The sequence below is a fragment of the Leptinotarsa decemlineata genome, unplaced genomic scaffold (assembly GCF_025532065.1).
Source record: "Leptinotarsa decemlineata unplaced genomic scaffold, Ldec_3_MD MMD2_tig00003192_RagTag_RagTag, whole genome shotgun sequence".
In the NCBI taxonomy this organism is placed as follows: Eukaryota; Metazoa; Arthropoda; class Insecta; order Coleoptera; family Chrysomelidae; genus Leptinotarsa; species Leptinotarsa decemlineata.
This window is the reverse complement of record NW_027412582.1, coordinates 2671580-2696892: the sequence shown is the minus strand read 5'-3', so window position 1 is coordinate 2696892 and position 25313 is coordinate 2671580. Positions and strand designations below refer to the sequence as shown.

The 25313-nt window shown below is 35.0% G+C and overlaps 2 protein-coding genes across 9 annotated transcripts in view; both read right to left on the bottom strand.

Annotated features, from left to right (window-relative positions):
- Positions 1-25313, bottom strand: part of LOC141483248 (uncharacterized) — a 403587-nt gene that overhangs the window by 162926 nt on the left and 215348 nt on the right. The gene's annotated exons all lie outside the window — the stretch shown is intronic.
- Positions 1-25313, bottom strand: part of LOC111515695 (4-aminobutyrate aminotransferase, mitochondrial) — a 179114-nt gene that overhangs the window by 119732 nt on the left and 34069 nt on the right. For 4 of the 8 annotated variants that reach the window (XM_074177708.1, XM_074177703.1, XM_074177704.1 and 1 more), the window contains one exon: positions 20459-20618. The exons of 1 other annotated variant lie outside the window; for it this stretch is intronic. In XM_074177708.1, the coding sequence (XP_074033809.1) occupies positions 20459-20546 (88 nt within the window). In that variant the 5' untranslated portion in view covers positions 20547-20618. Of the gene's footprint in view, positions 1-20458; positions 20624-25313 lie in introns of all 8 variants that reach the window. 3 more of the 8 variants (XM_074177707.1, XM_074177710.1, XM_074177706.1) reach the window with 1 other exon arrangement.

Sequence of the window (25313 nt, the reverse complement as noted above, 5' to 3'; positions counted from 1 at the left end):
TAGCCACGACACAAGCCTAGCTTAGGTGGCTACAGATTGTGTAATATATGGTTATATGATAAGACATTTGAATTGTAAATCGCACGGAAAACAAATCATGTAACTGAATAATTGATTGACATGAAAATTGAATAAAATTACTCACTAAATTACTCACTTCAAAATCAATCAAAACGCGCTGTGACAGTTTTTAACACCAACACCTTACTTTAAACCAACATCAATATCAGCTACTGACGTTTGTACATACAGAGAATTCGTTTTTTATTGCTATGGTGGGTACGCTGTTTTTTCTGCTTTTAATCTTCAAAAGAAATCACATATCGACAAACTCCATATTTCCAAGAAGTGCAGTAAATAAATTCTGCTACACGTCATTTATTCCAGGATAACTAAATTTATGTTTTCAAAAATTATTAAGCGGTGCTGCGTTATGACGTAGTTTTAATTGAGACCAGTGCATCTGACAACAAACAAATATGAGTTTCACTAGTTCGGACTTCCATTGTCTACTATATAAAATGATTTGAAATCCCTGAAACAAGTAAAAAAAAAAAAAAAAAAAGAATAATTAAAAAAGAATAGTTGAGAATAACAATTATATTAAGCAACAATAAACCTGAAATGAAATGATAGTGAAATAACCTACAAGTAAAAATATAATAATTGAATAAATAAAAATTAAAGGAATGAAAAAAGAAAATAATAAAAAAATAAAAAAGTGTAGAGATTCCAAGTCACGTTAGTTCACGACGTTTCGATTGTTGGTATCTACAATCGTCTTCGGGTGATGACTGGACTGATTCCTCCGAGAGATGACTATTTTATACGTTGGTCATTCAAGGAAGCCGCATACATGTTGTCCAACAACGTATTCAGCCAGGCCAGCGTAGATATACGAAACATATGGAAACCCATCATCAAACGAAAAATGACCAACTCCCGCCAAAACGGTCATCTCTCACGGAATCAGTGAAGCGGAAAATGGAAAGTAGAGAAAGTGAAAGTATTTCAACGACCTATAAAATAGTCATCTCTCGGAGGAATCAGTACAGTCATCACCCGAAGACGATTGTAGATACCAACAATCGAAACGTCGTGAACTAACGTGACTTGGAATCTCTACACTTTTTTATTTTTTTATTATTTTCTTTTTTCATTCCTTTAATTTTTATTTATTCAATTATTATATTTTTACTTGTAGGTTATTTCACTATCATTTCATTTCAGGTTTATTGTTGCTTAATATAATTGTTATTTTCAACTATTCTTTTTTAATTTTTTTTTTTTTAACTTGTTTCAGGGATTTCAAATCATTTTATATAGTAGACAATGGAAGTCCGAACTAGTGAAACTCATCACGAAACATTGTCAATCACCTTCAAACAACAAACAAATATCTTTTAGATCCTCAATTATTTTGACAAATCTGATCTCTTAGTTTGCTTTCAGTCGATGCACGATACCGAAAACCCAGCAGATACAAAGTGCTCAAAAATGTATTGAGATTTTAAAAATAATTTTTAATTCAAGATAAAGCAGTGGCGTCGTATTTTTTTCGCCAAAGATATACATTTCAAAACTCGTACGTACGCCACTGGCAGAGAAAATTAAGAAAATTGTACATCAGAAAATGCGCCTTGAGGCATGGAACATGTGTACCAAATATGCCAAAGATGTCTACAAAATTAACTCAGTTATTATTAAAAAACTGATTATTTTTGAAAACTTTGCCACCCTGTATCTCAAAAGTTAAGGCGTTTAGGACATACGTCCATAGGACGTTTTTTCTTTAAAATGGGTCTAAGAATTACCTCCTCAAATATTAGCATGTGTTTAAGGAACACCCTGTAGAGACAGGCTTGTCTGGCCATCTGTGGTGCCAACAGTATCACCTCGTCAGCGGCCTTGCAGATTATTTTAGATCTACCTCCTCTCCACGTTTTTCTGGAGAGAGAGACTAGATGGACTACTTAGACTTGTGCACATTGCCAATAGGGAATGTTCCTCAATTTGGGTTATTACAGCAAATGCAAGTTTGAACAAAATAAAGTTGAGTTTTTCAAATTCACTTCGAAAAGTATGCAAATTGATGTTTCAAATGTTGGGTTTTAATTTTTAAAGGGATTTGTTTCTAATTCACATATTGGCAACAGCGCCTATATCAAGTTGAAATAATTTATATTTACCTAGATATTCTACTTTAAAAAAGGAAAATTATCTTTATAAATCAACAATTAAGGCAAAATATAAATTATAGTTCAATACCACCTCCACAAGCCACATTAACAACAGTTGTTTTGTTATTTATTTATATAGAGGAAGGTAGGTTAGGTGCACAAAATGTCATATGTCACAGAATGTCTCGGAACTCAGAACATAAGTAAACAGAACAGCACGCCTCTGAAATATGTTTGAAATGCGTTGTTTTAGAGCTATTTTATGAAAACTTCTTGATTTTTGTCAGGAGGAACATTCCCCATTGCACAAATCAATTCAATGCAGAGTGCAACAGACTGTTGGTTGACACTGGAAGTCACAGCATTCTGAAGATGACCTCTGATTTTATGCCTCCAACTGTCAACTACGAACTGCCTTATAAAGTAGTGTTCACGAGTAGAGAGGACTGGATCCTCCGAGAGAAGGAAATATTAAGAGCAGATAGTTGTCGGTTCACAGATGGATCAAAAACACCTTCCGGTTCTGGCGCAGGTGTTTTCAGTTGCAGACCCAAGACAGAGATATCAACCTGCTTAAGAACCTATGCAATTGTATTTCAAGCGGAAATCTATGCTATTGAAGTGTGTGCCGAGAGATTGGTAGAATCCAACCTCACACACAAGTCAGACAGTCAAGCAGCGTTGAAAGCTATTAGCTCCTACCGAGAAACGTCTAAATTAGTAGCAAATTGACAAAAACGACTCATCTCAATAGAAATGCTCAACAAATTGACTCTGGTCCTTTGCAAAGGAGGGTGCTGCAAGCAGCTTCATCGGTGATAATCTATCATGTCTAATAGGCCTTCTTATAGGTCACTGTCATTTGAATCATTATTTGTAGCGACTCAGACTGTCGGAAAATGATGGTACAGCAGACCATATGCTTTGTGCCTGCCCCGCTGCAGACCGAATCAGTTTTTCAGAGTTTGGCAGAATCATACTCTCACTGATCGGCTTCGTTGAGAAGCTGGGTTTACTTGATCGAGTTTGAATAGGGCTAAGCCACAATAAACCCTTGCGGGTTGCGGTGGAGGCTCGAATACACCCACTCACTTTTGACCTAACCTAACCGAACCTACCCACCAAAGTTTCAGCCATTTTGGACGCGGAGTTGTTATGTAACAGTCGTTTGAGTGAGTTGATGTAAGTGTTTTAATGAAAATGGACAAAATCGAGTATCGAGCTGTCAATAAATATTTGTTTTTGGAAGGCAATACGCCTACGTGAATCAAAGATGAGTTGGATTCTTTGTATTGAGACTCTGTACCATCATTTATAGCAGCGGAGCCCACGATGGAAAATGGGGATTTACTCGAGCGTCATTGAGACATATCAGGTTGCAAAGCTTAGATGATAAGAAGAAAAAAATGTTATATAATATATACCTTTTCATCGGTGGGGAAAGCAGCTATAGATTTTTAAATATGTAAAAAAATAATGTTGCATGGACATACTCGAGCGCGTCAGATATTGATAGCATCAATGTCCTACGTATTTATAATAATGTTGGTATGTTAATCTGGTCGTTTGCATGATGTGGGTGGTCATACGTAAGAGTTAAAAGTGAAAAAAAAATTGATCGAGCGCGTCAGATTTTCTAAGGGGGTGTTAAGTGCAACAAAAAAAAGCTCCCATTCAATAATCTGACGATTTCGATCTGACGCAAACTCGCGGCCATTATTATAATGTGCAAAACACATTCGCCATTTTGAAATACTCATGCGCGTCAGATTGAGATATATAAGGTTCATCTTTATGTTTCAGACGTGCTTTCTCATAATCTGACGATTATCTAGAGGGATTCGTTTAATCTGACAAAAACAATTTTTTTTATTTTTTTTTTAATTCATTGAACTTGATTAATTGAAAAGCTGAGGAAATGGCATGCATGCATATTTTTTTTATTTTTTTTTACTCCTTTATTCTTTCTTAAATGACAACCCTAAAAATTGCATTGAAAGTTGTCATAACACTACACCAATAAAATATATAAAAATACATAATACATACGCCTACTTAAAAAATGCAACAATTCAAAACGATTACATACATTTATTCATTGAGATAGTCAGCAACTGAATAGTAACATTTTTCCAACAGAAACTGTTTCAATAATTTTTTTTAAATATGTAAACTTTCCTTTCCTTTTATTTGAGGTGGAAGGTTATTGAATAATCTAGCGCCCATGCTATTTGGAGATTGATTACTCAGCTTTAAACGGACCGTATGAAAATGTATATCTTTTTCCTTTCTCGTATGATAATTGTGCACGTTATCATTAGGTGTGAATTTATTTTTGTTTCGGAAAACATACATACATGCTTCATATACAGGGTCCTGCAACAGTGGCGCGGTGTTCCATATCTCTATATAGGAAGCAGATAGGAATCTAATTTTCTATAATATTACCTTATTGCTCGAGCTCGACAAAATAAAAATATTGGCGGTCACATAGGGTGTTCGATTTTTTCTGGGCGGATCCCAACTGTGTCTTTTTAAATGGCAACCTATATTTTTTATCGCTTTTTCGGTTTCTTCATAGAAAATAAAATAAACTTTATGTATATCTGCACTTCGAAAATATTGACGGTTTTCGAGATATCTAGCATGACAGGTTTTTTTTTCCAATATTCGTCACTCAGAATATTTGAAATTATAAAGTGGTGCCAAGTCCAGTTGAATTTTTTTTTTGGTCGAATATTCTACATTGGTAACTCTCTCAAACGATATATCTGAAATCGACCTGTGATATACAGGGTATGAAAAACCGCTTGCCAAATATTGTAAATGAAAATTTGCAAAATCTTCCTTATATTAAATGGAACACCCCGTATATTATTGATCCATAAGAAGCGCCAACGAAACCTCTACAAATTTCATCAAGTATTCCCTATGGCTAAGTTCAATAGTTTTTCTTAAATGAGCATTTCTTTCGAAAAATGGTCATTTTTTCAAAGCGAAATCCATTTGACGACTGATAAGAATATACAAAAAATACCCTTTCCTTAAAATATCGCCCATTCCTAAAATTACCTGTTGCTAGATAAACAAGTTGCGAATTACACCACAAAATGGACGTTCTTGAATAGTTACAATAATTTCAAAAATCTCGGAATTTGTGCCATATTCTTTCGGTCTAAAACAACCTTTCAGCGAATGAAATATTTATTGGAAATCAAGTAGTCTGGCAAATGACAGAACAAAATATTTGGCTGCAAATGAATATTGAAATTTTTAGTCAATCGTGAAGTTGAACTGTCGGTATAATTTCATCAGAATGTTGTTATCAAAAAGTGATTTGATTGATGATTTTCATATTAGGTGAATCAGACAGGAATTGTTTATTGGCAAGTAGAATTTATTCTCAACGGTATCCAGATAGAAGGCATCCAGATGAAAGATCTTTCCGAAAGGTCTTGGGACGATTCGTTGAAACTGGATCTATTAATTATTCCAAACATGAGCGCATCAAGCCAGCTAGTAATGAAGATAATGAATTGCAAGTTCTTCTTGCTGTTGAAGAAGATCCTAGTAGGAGTCAACGACAAATTGGGGAAATAGTGGATATAAGTGAGAGATCAGTGTAACGAGTATTGAAGAAACATCGCTTGCATCCATACCACGTTCAGTTACATCAAGAACTACTGTATGCTGATTTCGAGAAAAGAGTGAGATTTTGCAATTGGGCCATGAACAAAATTCGTCGAAACGAATATTTTTTCAATAATATTTTATGGTCGGATGAATCGACATTCCATAAAAATGGATTTGTAAATCGACATAATTACCATTATTATGCGACAGAAAATCCTCACTTATTGAGACAGGTGGATAATCAACATAGGTGGTCGATAAATGTCTGGAGAGGCATCATTGGAGAATATGTAATTGGTCCATACTTTTTTGAGGGACATATGAATGGTGCAATGTATCTCAATTTCTTACGAAATGATTTACCAGGTTTGTTAGATGATATTCCTCTTGACCTCCGCAATAGAATGTGGTTACAACATGATGGTGCACCTGCTCACTATTCGGCAGAAGTGAGAGATCATCTAAATGAAGTATTTCCCAATAAATGGATAGGACGGAATGGGCCTGTACGGTGGCCCGCTAGATCACCAGATTTGACGAAACTAGATTTTTTCTTATGGGGATACATAAAAAATATGGTTTACGTTGAGCCACCAACTTCTCCCGAAAATATGCGACTTAGAATACGAATGCTTTTCGCAGCATTACACCAGCTGTCTTGCGCAGGGTAGAACAGTCTTTCAAACATAGACTTCAGCTCTGCATTCAAGAAAATGGAAGACATGTTGAACATATTTTATAAAAGTTTCATTATCAACCTTAATTAAACTCTCCCTTTTGTAGTTTTGTAATTTGCCAGTTGACAAATTTGAATATCTAGAACTCAAGCTCTGAATGAATATAATAACATGAAAAAAATAGTTATTTATAATGTTTCTTTCTTTTAACTTGTTTGGTTTGATATTGCACGATTTATGAGTGAAATTCTGCATCCAATGAAAAAATAATTCTCCATTTAGCAAAAAGTGATAGGTACATACATTTATTTCGTTAAAAAATATTTGTTTGGACACCTTCTAATGTACAAAATTGAAACAAGATATCTTTCGTATATTTTTATCAGTCGTCAAATGGATTTCGCTTTGAAAAAATGACCATTTTTCGAAAGAAATGCTCATTTAAGAAAAACTATTGAACTTAGCCATAGGGAATACTTAATGAAATTTGTAGAGGTTTCGTTGGCGCTTCTTATGGATCAATAATATACAGGGTGTTCCATTTAATATAAGGAAGATTTTGCAAATTTTCATTTACAATATTTGGCAAGCGGTTTTTCATACCCTGTATATCACAGGTCGATTTCAGATATATCGTTTGAGAGAGTTATCAATGTAGAATATTCGACCAAAAAAAAATTCAACTGGACTTGGCACCACTTTATAATTTCAAATATTCTGAGTGACGAAAATTGGAAAAAAAAACCTGTCATGCTAGATATCTCGAAAACCGTCAATATTTTCGAAGTGCAGATATACATAAAGTTTATTTTATTTTCTATGAAGAAACCGAAAAAGCGATAAAAAATATAGGTTGCCATTTAAAAAGACACAGTTGGGATCCGCCCAGAAAAAATCGAACACCCTGTGTGACCGCCAATATTTTTATTTTGTCGAGCTCGAGCAATAAGGTAATATTATAGAAAATTAGATTCCTATCTGCTTCCTATATAGAGATATGGAACACCGCGCCACTGTTGCAGGACCCTGTATATAAACACATGGTGTTATCAATGTACCTAAGTTTGGAAGCAACTGTCTACAAGAATGAGAGCTAGACACTCCTGCCATGCAGCGAACAATCTTTTTTTGTGCTATAAACACCTCAGCACACCTAATTGACAAAATTGACAAACCCCACAATAAAATGCCATATCTGAGTTGGGAGTCTATATGAGGGGAATAAAGAGTTGACTGTTTTCTGGTTAAAAGATTACGCATGTTCCTGACTTATATTGTATAAGTTTGAAAATGTCCTTATAGGGCGAAACTGCGGTACCTAACGTTAGTTACAAATAAAAGTGGTAAAAAACATAGACAGTTTAATTTCTTTTTTTTTCATTATGACTTCCTACCACATAGTAACGGCTACATCCATCAATTAATTGATCAATTAATCATCATCTTCATCACGAACGAGTCTCTGTGTTCAGTTGTGATGGCGTCATGGCAACAGAGTTCAGAGTGGGTACGGAGTGAGAGAGTAATAGATAGAGAAAAAGTAAATAGAGAATAAAGGAATAGAAACTCGAAGAGGGAAATATAGGTATCACACAGCTGCACGCATTAAACTTTATCGACGAATTATTATTATTTCGGCTTGCGGAAATCGTCAGATTATTTATATACAGGGTGTTCCTCAAACACATGCTAATATTCAAGGAGGTAATTCATAGACCCATTTTAAGGAAAAAACGTCCTATGGACGTATGTCCTGAACGCCTTAACTTTTGAGATACAGGGTGGCAAAGTTTTCAAAAATAATCAGTTTTTTAATAATAACTGAGATAATTTTGTAGACATCTTTGGCATATCTGGTACATATGTTCCATGCCTCAAGGCGCATTTTCTGGTGTACAATTTTTTTAATTTTCTCTGCCAGTGGCCTACGTACGAGTTTTGAAATGTATATGTTTGGCGAAAAAAATACTACGCCACTGCTTTATCTTGAATTAAAAATTATTTTTTAAATCTCCATACATTTTTGAGCACATTTGATTTGTTGGGTTTTCTTTGTCCGACGCATGGTTTTCGCTCAAAAAATTAAAAATCGCTTTACTTAAGGATAAATTCCTTAAAAATCTGATGCGGTATCGTGCATCGACTGAAAGCAAACTAAGACATCAGATTTGTTGCAAAATAATTGAGGATCTAAAAGGTATTTGTTTGTTGTCAGATGCACTGTTCTCAATTAAAATTACGTCATAACGCAGCACCGCTTAATAATTTTTGAAAACATAAATTTAGTTATCCTGGAATAAATGACGTGTAGCAGAATGTATTTACTGCACCTCTTGGAAATATGGAGTTTGTCGATATGTGATTTCTTTTAAAGATTAAAAGCAGAAAAAACAGCGTACCCACCGTAGCAATAAAAAACGAATTCTCTGTATGTACAAACGTCAGTAGCTGATATTGATGTTGGTTTAAAGTAAGGTGTTGGTGTTAAAAACTGTCACAGCGCGTTTTGATTGATTTTGAAGTGTTATTGAAGTTATTTTGGTAGTCCGCTGTTTTTCTGAATATCAGTAAATATGGTAAATTATACGAATGCGGAAATGGCGCAAATGCATTACGTATATGGCCTTGCCGATGGTAATGCAACAGAAGCCATGCGCATTTATCAGGAAAGATATCCTAATCGTGCCTTACCAGATAGCCGAACCTTTTCAAATATTCATCGTCGACTTGGGGAAACTGGTAGTTTCAAGAAAGGGACTCCGGAAGTTAGACCTCGTGTAGTAAGAACTCCCGAAATTGAGAAAGCGGTGCTGCAAGAAATTGAGGAACATCCTGAGACGAGTACAAGGAAGATCGCTAGAACTCTGGATATTTGTCATCAAATTGTTTGGCGTATTTTGGTTGATTTTTTGTTATACCCATACCATATTCCACAGCGTGTGAATTTCAGTCAGTGGTATCTACAAAGTATTGCACTAAATCCGCAGTTTGAGACACAAATTTTGTTCACAGACGAAGCAAATTTTTCTCGGAATTCCATTCAAAATTTCCATAACAATCATGTGTGGGCTGAATAAAATCCCCATGCAATAACCAACACCTATTTTCGGTTAATGTATGGGCAGGAATTATAGGTGATCATCTAATAGGCCCATTTTTTCTACCAGGACGCCTTGATGGTCGTTCTTATTTACACTTTCTCGAAGAAAACTTACCTGGGTTATTGGAAGATGTGCCACTTGCGTTAAGGAATTGTATATGGTACATGCACGATGGCGCCCCTGCTCATTTCAGTGTAATTATCCGAAATCATTCAAATACAGTTTATCCTAATCGTTGGATAGGTCGCGGAGGACCTCAGCAATGGCCACCAAGATCCCCCGATCTCAACAGTTTAGATTTTTTTTATTGGGTCACCTTAAAACTCTTGTGTATAAAACTCCCGTTAATACTTTAGAAGAGCGAATAGTTGCTTCGTGTGAAACTATACGAAATACGCCGGGAATATTTGAACGAGTGCGTAATTCCATGCGTAGAAGGGTGGAAGCATGCATACTAAGTGCAGGTGGCCACTTCCAACAATTTTTATAATCAGTATTGGTATTATAACTAATTAACAAATTTGTGCTATTGGTTTAGACTTACTGTCACAAAATAAAATAAAACTCGTTTTTGTGAAAAATTTATTTTTTTGCAGATTATGTTTTCAAATATTATTAGGGAATTGGTAATGTGTTATGAAGCAATTTTCAGATTCTCATTCATTTTGGAATTGATCTAATTTCTTAATTTGGTTTCTGTCGATTTTTATTTTTTTGAGTGAAAATCATACGTCGGACAAAGAAATACCAGAAGATCAAATTTTCTCAAAAATAATTGTGGATTTTAAAAATGATTTTATTTTGAAAAGAAAGCATTGGCGTAGTACTTTTTCCCAAAAATATTCAATGCGAAACCCGTAGGGATGCCACTGTTTGAAAAAATAAAAATTTGTGTACATCAGAAAATGCGCCTTGAGGCATGGAACATATGTAGGTACCAAATATGCCAAAGATGTCTACAAAATTATCTTAGTTATTATTAAAAAACTGATTATTTTTGAAAACATTGCCACCCTGTATCTCAAAAGTTAAGGCGTTTAGGACATACGTCCATAGGAAGTTTTTTTCTTAAAATGGGTCTAAGAATTACCTCCTTAAATATCAGCATGTATTTAAGGAACACCCTGTATTTTTCGTTATCCTTGAATTATTTCCTTCAAAATAGAAAAAATTGGCTACGCTCGAGAACATCGAAATGACGTTATTTTTTTACAACTTTGCTGCCCTCCCCTTTCTTTACGTCACTCTCAAATTGTCAGATTACTGGAATATATACTTTTTAGCAGATAATTAACTCACCCTACCTCAATCTGACGCGCTCGAAAATTTCTGATGATCAATTTTTTTTTACTAATCTGATCCTTTATCCCTCACGGCCGGTCTTATATATGGGGCTCATATTTGCTGGAGGTACTTACCCAGATACAAGGTATCCCCCTGTATATTAATCTGCCGCGCTTTAGTAAATCCCGAAATCCCCCCTTGAGCTCCCCTATTATTAGCACAGTGAAATTTCTGTAGCTAAATTTATACGTGACCGTAAGAATCCAAAAACATCGCCAAATTTCATCAAATGGTGCTAGACGACCGTCGAATTGAAGTGATAGAGATAGCAGAGGTTACGAACATGCCAAAAGAACGTGTTTGTCACATATTAAATCAACATTTAGGCATGAGAAAGCTATCAGAGCGTTGGATGTTTGCTCACTTTAGACCAGAAACGTGTTCGGATGAACATTTCCAACGCTCACAGAGTAGGCGCAATAAATCCCAGTTTTGGCGCTGTAGATGAGACTTCGATTGTTATACACCATTTCACCCCCTAAATAAAAATACAGTCCAAACAAAGCGGGAACTGGCTTTAAAAAAAGCGAAAACTAATAGTCGTGTAGTTATTTTGAACGATTATCTTCAAAAAGGAAAAACCATTACAGGAACATACTACGCATTATTACTTGACAAGCTTAAGGCAGAATTTGCGGAATACGGCCACATTCGACATGGCAACATGCGATGTTGCCAAAGGACTTTGTCTTTTGGATTTCCTCTGGTATTTAAAAATTTAAAACAAGTCATACGCTACAGAGCCCCTCAGCAAATCCAAAGGACAAATTCGAGAATTCAAAAAAGTCTGCGATGCAAAATATTATGGACAGACTAAAAGATCTATTGAAATTAGATATAAGGAACATTTAACACACCGATATCATGGAAGATCAGAAAAATCGGCAGTCGCCCATCATATTCTGCAACAAAATCATTCAATAAACTATAGTTGATTGAGATTGATTGATTGATGAGATTGAGATAGTTGATTAACAATAACAGACATCTAGATGCCTATGAAAGCATAGAAGTAAGTAAATATAATAATATTATGAATAACGATGGTGGACGAATAGCTAATAGTTCTCTGTGTAGCTTGTTGAAATAATATTTGAGGTACCTAACAGAGGTATCTGACCTTATTACTGCCTACGTGTAGGATAATAACCTATTTACCGCGAGAACAAGGTCCATTTAGAGAGCACTCATTACCGTCGTCCACCCAACCATATTCAACAACATCATCTGTGTTGAACCAAGTTTCATCAAGGTACACTATGTCTATCTTTAATTTTTCGTTAATACTGCTACCGCCATCCTACGATACGAGATAACTCTGTTATGACCATTCTTTTATTCATTTTTCTGTATTCGAAGCCACAATCTAGCAAAATATCACGCAGTGTACTAAAGATTTATATTAATAATCGGAATAATCCCATAACTCGTTACAGACCATTTCTAGGGTCGGAACCTTGTATTCTTCGTAAAACTTATATACAATTCGATGGATCATGTCTTTGTCGGCATTATCAACCTTTTTACGCTTCTGATTATTTCTTTTTCGTTTTTACGAATTGTAATACGAGCAAGTTCAGTCAGCTCCACCATGCGATTACTTGAAGCAGGGGTCCCACATGGTGCAGTCCTTTCGCCACACCTCTTCTCGGTATAAACAGCAGACGTGTCCAAGCCAGAGAACAACTCCAACAAGTTGGCACTCTACGCGGGCGACACAGCTCTGCTGGCGAAATCAACAAGCCAAGCGCTTGTCACCAGATACTTGAAACAGCAGGCGAATAGACTAGAGGAATGGACCAACCTTTGGAAAATCAGTATGAAGCCTGACAAGAGTCAGGACATACTGTTCACCCGGAGGCTGGTACACCCGGAAGGAAACGTCACCTTCAACGGACAAGATTTTCCGTGAACCAACGGACGGTAGAGAATAGGGCTGGCGAGAACCGCCAGACAAAACCTATATCCAACTATAGATCACAAAAGCAACATGGGAGAGTCGCTCCGGTAAGTATAAAATTTTTTTTCCAGATTTCAAACTCACTTCTGCAGATTCACTGAGAAACACTTGTTGGCGATTTGAAGATACTCGTCTCCGGTTAGTTTTTGGGAGCCCCATGCAATAATTACATTCAAATGAAGACACGACTCCATAAAATATTGAATTAACAAAGGCTGGCTTTCGACCAGCCTTTAGCTGGCTTTCGACCAGCCACTTCAGCAAGATGTCAATCTTGCTGAAGTGCCCATCAGTAAGTTGAGGACCGATCCGGAGGAGCGGAAGTGGATTGTTGAAGAGGAGGTGGAAAATATAACAGATCACTGGTATAGGTAATAATTTACTCTGCTTGAACAGCAACAAAAACTGAACTTTTTCGCAAATCACACACTCTCAAATGGTGGCACTGTTAAACTCCTTGGAATAATCTTGGACAATAATCTCAACTGGTCCACTCCTATAGATGAACTGGGCAAAAAATATCCAAATACACGTATGTTCTGCGTCTACTCAAAAAGTTTGCAAACATAGAAACCTTATTGAGTGCCTTTCATGGTCTCATACAATCCCATTTGAATCACGGTATCATTTTATGGGGTAATACTTCAAACTTAAAAAAAGTCTTCATTATTCAAAGGCGGGCTATAAGAGTTATAGCTGATGCAGGATCACTGCCGGCCGCTGTTTGTCGAGTATGGAATAATGTCTGTACCTTCATTATGCATATCGAGTGGTCCAACGAAAACTATGCACCTTGCTTTTCTCCTTTTTTTTGTAACTTAACGCAAAAATGCTCGGACAGGTCAATTTTGCTTTTGAGGGGGATACATTTCAGATGTATTTTTCTACCTGTGCCTTCAACCCTCTAGCGAGGGTGAGTAACAACCCTGAAATTTTGAATGGAAAGTGGGGTCGAGTGATATATCATTTGAAAGGGCACAAAATTCTCTTTTCAATGATACCTAATTTGTTGTATTTACTTGGATAGTTATAAAAAAGCAAGAACATTTACTCGATATTTTTTGTATTAATGAAAATGCGGAAAAAACGGCATTTTTATCACTACTACATTCTTCAATTTCTCTCGTGCGTTTTTTGGTTCAAATAACAACAGCAGATAAGTGTACAAAAAGAATTTAGGCAAACGTTCATTGATTCAGTTCGGTTGCTTTTGAAATTATTTCAACTTTACTGTAAAAATGGTTTATTCCATTCCTGGACGAGCTGAAATTGTTAAACTTTATTATCAACATAATAGTCATCCCGGGAAAAATGTGAATGATTCGTACGTTGCCAAGTTAGTCCAAAAGTTTGTCGATACCGGATCTGTCTGTAATGTGAAACACCAGCCACGGAAACCGATCAGAAATGAAGCAGTGGAAGTCGCTGTTTTGGGACATGTTGAATTGGATCATACTCAAAGTACCCGTCAGCTTGCTGCAGCCTTAGGTGTCTCCCGTTCGTCCATAATACGGATATTAAAAGCCTATAAATTTCATCCGTACAAAATTAAATTAGTACAGGAACTCAATGAAGAATATCCTGATAGAAGGTTGCAATTTTGTGAACAACTGAGCCAGCTACTAATTGATGATCCGCACCTATCATTCAACACGTGCTTTTCCGATGAGAAAACATTTTTTTTGAATTGAGCTGTGAATAGGCATAATTGCCGTTACTGGCATGACAGTAACCCACACTTATTCCGAGAGGTCCATACCCAGTACCCTCAAAAAATCAATGTCTGGTGTGGCATATTAGGTACTCATATCGTAGGGCCACTTTTTATTCCTGGGAATTTAACTGGTGAGGTCTACCTGAACATGCTTGAAGATACAATTGATCCTCTTATGACAGAAATAATTGAAAATGACCAAAATCATAATGATGATCGGCTTCAATTCCAGCAAGATGGAGCACCTCCTCACTATGTTGCTCCGGTAAGAGAGTTTTTAGATGACCGGTTTTCTGGACGGTGGATTGGAAGGAGAGGCCCCATCGAATGGCCTACCAGGTCACCTGATTTATCGCCTTTAGACTTTTTCCTTTGGGGACACTTGAAAAATAAATGTTTTGCTTAGCAGCCCGAGTCCATAGAAGATCTTCGCCAACGAATTACAGCAGAGTGCAGAAGTATAACACCTGATATGCTACAGAATGTTAGGAATAGATTTGAACAAAATATGTATTATTGTATGGAAGCAAATGGGTCACATTTTCAGCACTTGCTGAAGTAGGATTCTACTAAGTCAATTACACATTTCAAAGTACTGGATTTAGTTGTTTTTCTTCATAATACCAACATGTTTGAGTGAAATACAACAGATTAGGTATCATTGGAAAGATAATTTTGTGCCCAATCATCAACCAATCGTGATGAAACTTGACATGTATGAGTAATTTTTCATAGAGAAGGTTTCTAGGCTATTGGAACAGCAGCGATACAGTAACATAGTACTAGTTTTTTATATAACGTAGTCAATAAACACATCTATCTATCCATCTGTCTGGATGAGATGAGATGTTCTGCACACAGTAACCGTGTGGGGAAGATTTCATCTCAGAGCATTCAACCAGGGAGCGGCCTTGTGGGTCAGTTAGCTCACAGTCAGTGTTCCATGAGACCCACTTATTTCATTTGTCAAGCAAGTTCAAATATTTGAAGAATCTTGGGTTTGAGGAAGCAAGTCTTTATTCAAAAATTCCGACGCCGTAGAAATATCTTCAACTGAGCTTCCAACAATGTCCATTTCATTATCAGAAACATTACGAAAGGGTCTCCACAACGTCATCCTGATTAAACAATAACAACAAGAACAACTTTCAGAAAAACACGGCACTAATGCAAGCCAACGCAGAATAAACTAATTTCATAAATTCTAACCCAAGCCACAGCACTGATAATTCCTTAGAAAATGCAAACAGATGAGTTCACAGTGGACCACACATTTTTTAACCATAATGTTTTGCTTCTGTGCCCATCCAATATTATTTGTTCGACTAGTAAACCAAGACTGAAAGCCTTCAAAAAATGGTGAAAAGTGGAAAAAAATTATAGTAGGATGAAACCCATTAGAAATAGAAGGGAATATGATAAAACTGAAAGGAAAAATAAATTACGGGCGATCTGAGTTCAGGAAGTGGGAGGGGTGAGTTTTTAAGGGTAAAAATGGTTTATCTCGATTTCCGGCAAAACCACAAGTCCTATGGAAAAAATTCAAATAACTAAGTTTTTGGTTTTTTATTTTTGTCTTATTAAAAAAAATTCTACGAAATTTAGTGAAAACTTACCTTTTTATGTCCCAAATACAGTGTGATTTATTTAATTATTTATTTATTCACCTATTTCTGACTCAGTAATAAAGACACTGATGGTGTAAAAAATATACCTACATTACTATAGTAAATGTTCTCAGAAAATGCAAAAAATCGAAAAAACTTGAATTCGAAATTTTTTTTATCATTATGTACAATAAATATTTGTGCTATATTGGCTTTGATGGGTACCCTGAAATTAAAAAATCGTTACTGTCACAACAGTACCAGCAGCTACTTTAACTGAGAGAAGAGAACGTAGTCTTAGACCTGAGACAACATTCCAGAGTTTGATTATCAAAACCATACAAAAATACCATTTTTGCAAGAAACATTTTTTTCTGACGGAGAAAACAAGAAAAAAGTAATGAAAACTTCAATGAGAAGATTACAGTCACAAAGGTTTTCCTGTGAACAAATAGAAGAAGATGCTGATGCTGACATAATTAAGACCTTGATAAAAATTGCCGGAGATGCTAATTAAACTGTCATTGTTGTGGGTCAAGATATTGATCTTTTGTTCCTTTTAAATTAATTAACTTCTAATAATCATGACATTTATTTTCTCAAACCAGGTTCTGAAAATGTAAAGGATCAATTTTTCTCGTCTAATAGTTCCAAACATGAATCCTTCATTCCTACATTGTTTTTCCGGTTGTGATACAACTTCTGAATTTGCCGAAAAAGGAAAGAAAGTATCGTAAATTCATTATTAGACGCTAAAAAATTGTCAAATTTGGCCAATATTTTTTATAAGGAAGATATAAAAAATGGATTACAATTAATCAAATCTATTTGTAAATGTAAAAATGAAAAAATAACACTGAACCTAATGAGATTTCAAAAATATCAATTGGCAAAAATTGAATCATCTTTCATTTTGGCAAACCTCCCACCCACAGAAGGAGCAGAAGAATAACATTGTTACAGGGCATATAACCAGCTTCAAACTTGGTTGGGTAACGAACTGAGAACAACAGATTGGGACTGGAAGCAGTAACAACGTGGCACTATGCCCAAATTTACAGAAAAGGAATTAATTTCGGAAGTATTGCTTAAAACTATTTGCTGCAGCTGTGAAACTGGATGTAACAGTTTAAAATGTGGCTGTCGATAACATAGTTTAAAATGCAGAATTTATGCTCAAATTGTCATGGTTCTGAAAATTGCTCCAATATGGAAGAAAAAACCTAGGACGAAGTTAATTATTCAGAGGAAACTATGGATGAAGAGCCAATGCAGACCGGAAATAATGCTGGAGAAGAAGAAGGTGATGGTCTTCAAGATTTCAAAGTTCAACTAGAATTGGAAAGGTTTGTCGAATCTAACGATGAAGAAATGCCATCAAAGAGACAAAAACTAATGGATAAGTGATTAAAATTCAAGATAAGGTATTTATTAATAACAAGATTAACGTTTTTGAAAATATTAGAATTAATAACTCAATCAGAATGAATTATCTAAATTCAATAGTACGATTTACATGTATATTTATATTTTATGAGATTTTCTATGAGATAAATGTAATTAGAATGTAATAAATATACTCTTTATCTGAATAAAATTGCAGCAATCTCATTTTTATCATGAAATTGTACATAATTATAAAAAGAAAATTTTCGAATTAAAGTTTTTTTCGATTTTTTGCATTTTCTGAGATCATTTACTTTAGTAATGTATATTTTTTTGCACCATCAGAAAGTAGAGATTTCAACGACTAAAAAGCATACCGACTTTTAGAAAAAAACTGATATTTTGACGCGAGAATTTTCGATTGAAAATCAGGATGTATTTTTGATATTATGTCAAAATGAGGTGAATAAATATTTTGAATCAAATAAATCACACTGTATTTGGGACATAAAAAGGTGAGTTTTTACAAAATTTCGTATTTTTTTTTTTTAATTTTAAAAACTTGGTTATTTGAATTTTTCACATAAATTTTGAGGTTAGGTGAAAAAATTGTAGATCTACTTACAACTTGGCCATATAACTTTTTTCTATAGGACTTGTAGTTTTGCCGGAAATCGAAATGAACCATTTTTTGCCCTTAAAAACTCACCCCCTCCCACATCCCAAACTCACATCGCCCGTAATTCATTTTTCCTTTCATTTTTACAATATGGCCTTCTTTTTCTAATGGGTTTCATCCTACTGATAATAATAATAATAATAATATTTATTTTCCAAAAGACATAGTACAATATGTATAGGAATAGTAGGGACAACAAAAGGTAAAAAAGTAAAAAGTAAAAAGATTGATAAGCTAGACAGTAACAGGCTCATCACCAACTACATATTGAAATATTTATCCAATGAATAAAAACATTTTTCAATTGAAAATGTTTTCAGTATCTTGTTGAATTTCCTACATTCATTGACATTTTTTATATCGTGGGGTAGTCTGTTATAGATTCTCAGCCCCATATGATCAGGTGAGTTATAAGTGATTTTATATTTGCAAAATGGAATGTGAAAATGATTTTTTTGACGAGTGTTAACGTCATGCAGGTTTGCATTTCTGTTGAATTTAGTTTTATTTTGATGAACATAATTACAAAGTTCATATATGTAGAGTGAAAATAATGTCAATATGTTATATTTAACAAACAGTCCTCTAGCAGAGTTCGTGGAGGAAACGCCGGCCACAATTCTTACAACTCTTTTTTGCATGATAAAAACGTCATTTATTGAAGTGGAGTTGGCATACAAACAAATTCCATACCTGATTCGAGATGCTACTTGGGAGTGATATAAGGATAGTAGTTGAGGCTCCTCCAGGACCTGCTTGAGACTTCTGAACATATAGCATAAAGAATTCAATCTTTTATTCAAATAAGTGCAGTGACTTTTCCAGTTCATATTTTCATCGACAACTAGTCCGAGAAATTTTACTTCGTTTATGTTACATATTAGTGTGTCACTAACGCAAACATTTAATGAAAGACAATTTTTTTGCCAATTATGAAATTTGACGATTTGGGTTTTCGTTGCATTCAGATATAAAGAATTTAGGCTACACCACTCGTTTATAGAACTGAAAACTTGTTCGCATTTCTGTTGTGCTGCAATTTCATCCTTGTCCGATATTATCACAGAAGTATCATCAGCGTACATGGTAGCAGGGATCCCTGTAAGGTATTTCTCAAGATCATTGGTATACAATAAAAATAAAATTGGCCCCAATATAGACCCTTGTGGAACTCCCATGTTAACCACTTTAGTTTCAGAATTAACAAATGTGTTTGCTCCGAAAATACGTTCCGAAATTTGTACATACTGAGTACGTTCAGTTAAGAAGGAAGAAATCCAATTAAAAGCAGAGCCTCTGATTCCATAATTGTACAACTTCGATAATAAAAGCTGATGATTAACACAGTCGAATGCCTTGCTGAGATCACAAAAGACCCCAGCAGGGCATTCTCCTGATTCCAAATATTCAATAACTTGGTTAAAGAACGAAATTGCAGCCGTATTCGTTGAATAATTCTAAACCCATGCTGATTTTCACTTAAAATATTAAAAACATCCAAAAATTTCAACAACCGTTCAAGGAAAGAATATTCAAAGATATTTGAGAAGCTTGACGTTATTGTTATGGGACGATACTTATCCATTTCGCTAGTTGAACCCTTTTTATGAATTGGGATGATTTTCCCTGTTTTAAGGGAGTTGGGAAATGTTCCCTTTAAAAATAACAAGTTCACTAAAAAAGTCAAAGGTTTGATGATATTGCTCAAACATTTCTTTAGAAGGAAGAGCGGTATATCGTCATTTCCTGCAGAATGTTTGTTTTCGAGTTTACTCATTAAATTAAGAGTGCTTCTAGTTCTATCTCAGCAAAAGGATTGAGGTATATTGTGAAGTTATTGAATTGAATTTTAGGAAGATCTGTTATTTTTCTATAGATACGACTGGCATACTCTGAGTGACAGGTACGGAATTCATACCACGTCCGATCATTATTTTTATGTGGGAGCTTTTATGTGGTATTAAACAGTAAATTCATCAGACCCGGTACATTTGTCTTTTATTTACCTGTTCGGATTGACTTTGTATAGACTAGAATAGGTTCAGTCGCATAATCAAAACATTTTGGCTGAATAATGTGATAATTTTCTCTGATTGTGTGTTACTTGATTGAGATGGCAATTTCCCCGGTAATCTACAATAAACTCTCAAATCTAACTGAATAAAAGTACATATTACCTGGTGGTTCATTTCGCAGACAAGATTTAAGTTCTTCCATTGATATTTTTTCGCCACCTCGTTGGGCGTTTCGGAAAGTGATCATCATGGATTTGATTGCAGTCTCGATGGCCACGGATTCGCAAGACGACGTGGTGACATTGGGTAGGTTCGGAGATACCTGCACTGAAATGATTGTTCAATGGCAACCAAGGGTGGCAAAAATTCTAAGTTTTCTTTGTAATTTTTGAGGACCAACTCATACTAACATTTACAATGTCTATTAGAAGTGGAATTGAAAAAAAAATCAATATTTCAATAACAATCAATAATACGGTCAAACGAATTATGCTATAATCTTTTTTAATGAGATGAAAATTTGAGTAACATTCATCGCCATACGCAGTGAACTGAAAATTAAATGTAACATTTGAATTTAAATATTAAATGTATAGGGTTTTTCAAATTTTGACAATTGATAATAGCCATCTTGTTGAAGCTATACAGGCTAATTCACGGTGGATGGCACATTAGACGTTTCTGGTGAACCAGACAACGGATCACTTTGAAAATTTAATGGAGGGCATATTCGGACATTCTCTAGCCAACTAAAATATTTTCGACTATGCGGTGTTGCCGCTTCTATTAGAAAGCAGTAGCAACTTTGATTTTTCAAATGGAACACTCTGTATATAATATTATTTTTGGAATCTCCAATAATTGCCCGACAACTTTTCTTGATATTTTCCTATACCTATCTGTTACCGTTTTCGAAATAAAAATTAATTTCAATTTTTTTCTTCGAAAATCATGACTTCTAAAAATGCCGATATCTTTTAGTTAAGAAGTACTATGATATCGAAATTTGGTTTGGAGTTAGGTGATACTTGGACACTTCCCACACGTCAGCCTAATCTCCGTTACTTCAATACAGGGTGGTAAAAAAATACAGTTTTTTCGTTTGCTTGAAAAAGTTGCTGAAATTTGATTATTTTAAGCGGAACACCCTGTATATTATTGAAAATTCGGAAAGCTGCTGAAATTTGCTTTCTTTCTATGCATCATACCTATACCTAACTAGTCAAGTTTCGGACTTATGAACATTTATTTGTGAAAATGTCCCTTCAGAATGGTATTTCCATTCGGTATTTGGTAAGCAGGCCATGATTACTATTTGACTGTAGCGTTGTGACATTCTCCTAATAATATCGACATTTTCGTCACTTCAGAAGTTGCAAATACCTTCAAAACGATGGAACAAAACTATTCAAACGAAGTTCATATGAACTTGTTTATTATTTTTGGACAGTGTGACAAAATTATCAGCAGAACATGTAGAAAGTTCAATGAAATGTATCCGAATCTACCGCCAATGAACCTCAAGAAATTTATACGAATTCAGAACAATTTCAATATGTTTGGATAAACTTTAAAAAAGCACCAAGAAACTTGAAATTGAAAATATTGATATGAATGATTATAAAAAAGTAAAACAATCGTGTGGAATATTTCAAAATATGTTCGAATCGCTGGCCGTTCACTTCCAAGCACTTTAAAATGCGGGTGTTGACTGCTTTCGTGGTGGCAGATCTGATTTCATTGGGATCCAAATCTTCAAGTGTTTGGGCAATCCTTTCTAACAATTCATCTCTCGAACGCACGGGTATTTTGTAAACTTTTTCTTTAAACATTCCCCACAAATAAAAATCTAATAGATTAAGATCGGGTGATCTCGCTGGCCAATTCCATGGTCCCAAGCGCCTCATCCACCGATCGTCAAATAGTCTGTCTATCCAGTTCTGCGCTCACCTCTCTTGTGCAATGTGCAGGAGCTCCGTCTAGTTGGTACCAACAGTTTCGATAATCTTCGAGTGGCAGATTATCCACGAAACTGTCTACAGTATTCTCCAAAATATTCAGGTAGCTTCTGGATGTTAATGACTCCTCGTATATCACGTACCTCAATTTGTTGTCCATCAACATGCAGAAGACATTAAAACTAAATTTTTCTTGAAATCCGGCTTCTTTTGTGACGTGAGGATTTTCACTGGACCAATAATGACGATTTTTTCTATTGAAAATCCCTTCTCTCGAAAATTTCGATTCATCAGTCCAAATAATTTTATTTAAAAAAAGTGGATCTTCTTGAATGCGTGTCAACAACATTTCACAAAATTCTACTCTCTGTTGAGGATGTTGAGGCTTCATTGCTTGAATTTTGGTGAATTTATAATCATGCATTTTATGTCTTCGCAAGATTCTTTGAACCGATGAATATTTTATACCCAAATCTTCTTCAGCACTTCTTATCGATGACTCGGGAAATGCGTGAAAATATGCTAAGACATTAATCTGGTTGTCTTCGAAAGTTACGGGTCGAGGCAAGTTTCTTGGTGCTTTTGAAGTTGATCCAAAACATATTGAAATTGTTCTGAATTCGTATAAATTTCTTGAGGTTCATTGGCGGTAGATTCGGATACATTTCATTGAACTTTCTACATGTTCTGCTGATAATTTTGTCACACTGTCCAAAAATAATAAACAAATTCATAAGAACTTCGTTTGAATAGTTTTCTTCCATCGTTTTGAAGGTATTTGCAACTTCTGAAGTGACGAAAATGTCGATATTATTAGGAGAATGTCACAATGCTACTGTCAAATAGTAATCATGGCCTGCTTACCAAATACCGAATGGAAATACCATTCTGAAGGGACATTTTCACAAATAAATGTTCATAAGTCCGAAACTTGACTAGTTAGGTATAGGTATGATATACATAGAAAGAAAGCAAATTTCAGCAGCTTTCCGAATTTTCAATAATATACAGGGTGTTCCATTTAAAATAATCAAATTTCAGCAACTTTTTCAAGCAAACGAAAAAACTGTATTTTTTACCACCCTGTATTGAAGTAACGGAGATTAGGCTGACGTGTGGGAAGTGTCCAAGTATCACCTAACTCCAAACCAAATTTCGATATCATAGTACTTCTTAACTAAAAGATATCGGCATTTTTAGAAGTCATGATTTTCGAAGAAAAAAATTGAAATTAATTTTTATTTCGAAAACGGGAAATAGGGAAATATCAAGAAAAGTTGTCGGGCAATTGTTGGAGATTCCAAAAATAATATTATATACAGAGTGTTCCATTTGAAAAATCAAAGTTGCTACTGCTTTCTAATAGAAGCGGCAACACCGCATTGTCGAAAATATTTTAGTTGGCTAGAGAATGTCCGAATATGCCCTCCATTAAATTTTCAAAGTGATCCGTTGTCTGGTTCACCAGAAACGTCTAATGTGCCATCCACCGTGAATCAGCCTGTATATGTCAAATAAGTTGTCATTCATTGAATCTGTTTTGGCGCAAAAATTCCAGTGCCGAAAACCGAACCAGGTTTGTTAATGCTCGCAACAGCTGCAAACTTGGGATAAATGAAAGCAAAGAACGTCACAATTGGAGAATTAGGAATAAACTGCTTGCCAATTTCGACGGGTCTAGATCCTTCAGGTCGGTGGCTAAAGCTGTCAATCAAAACTTTACAAAACCCACAATTCCACCACTGTTCCTGCGGAAATTTAATATAAAACGTTTGTTTATTGTTAATCTCGTTCATTTAATTTTATAGTATGTTTGTGTCAATTTTCCTGTTTAACCCTTCATGAAAGACAATTGAGAGGTAGATTTGTAAATAAAAAGTTGGTACGAAAAGTTATCTTCTCATTTCTTTATATTAAACAAACCCAAAGTCTTGACCAAGTCAAAAAGTGAAACCAAGTCAGATACATGAGTGGTGCTTCGAGTTTTCAATAAGAACAACCCTGTTGAAGATGTCTGCTTCACGTTCAGTACCTTTAAGAAGAAGTGGAAGGATAAAGGCAAAAGTACCAGCAATTTTTGAAAACGGCAGTCAAATCCATGACACATCTGAAACCTTGAAATTGCAAAATATAGAAAAACCAGAAATCCCGGCAGAATTTGAAAGTGAAAAGGAAGACATACTTTCAGAAATATCAATTAAAGTTCCTGGAAGTAGCAAAGTTCCAGGTAGTAAATCTATTCGACGCAGACACTTGAAAATTAAACTTGAGAAGGAAAAACGTCTAATAGAGAAAGAAGCTAAGTTCAAACAAACTGAACTTGAAAGCTGTGGTGTGCAAAGCTGTGCAAAGTTTAAAACGTGATGGATATTTGTTGAATCCAAACCTTTTGAATGACGCAGTGATCAAATTGAGCACAAATTTAAAAATAGAATGGGGAAAACCAATAGTGGAATTGAAACGTCTGAAAAAGTCTGTCACAATTATAGAATTTTCTCTTTGGCTTGAAGAAATAAGTGAGGCCATAATGTACGTTGTTACTGAAAGAGAACTGGATAAGAAGAAGAGATATATCTGTACCACATCCATTGCAGATGTAAATTCTGCAAAAAAGATGGACATAAAGTAGAAAAGTGCCACAACTTCAAAAAATTAGAAGAAGAAGTGGCGCTGAATAATATTTTCGAGTCGTCTAATAGACCAAAAGCTATCTGGGAGAACATCAACATCAATATAGGAAGGAAACCTAAAAAAAACAACTACTACGATATCTGCCGAAGAATTTAACAATTCCTTTGTGGATATTGTAAATGAAATAATCAATGAAACTCCACCTTCGAAAGCTCATTTCTCGACACATCTGGGCAAATCCCCTACTACCGTAACTAGAAATTCACTTTTCATCTATCCTCCAACAGAAGAAGAAATAACTGATTTAATAAAATTATTCAAGAATTCCAATTCAACTGACATCTACAATCACTCAGTGTTTATGTATAAAGAAAACCTAGATGCATTACTAAAACCAATAACTCAGATGATGAATAATATATTAACAA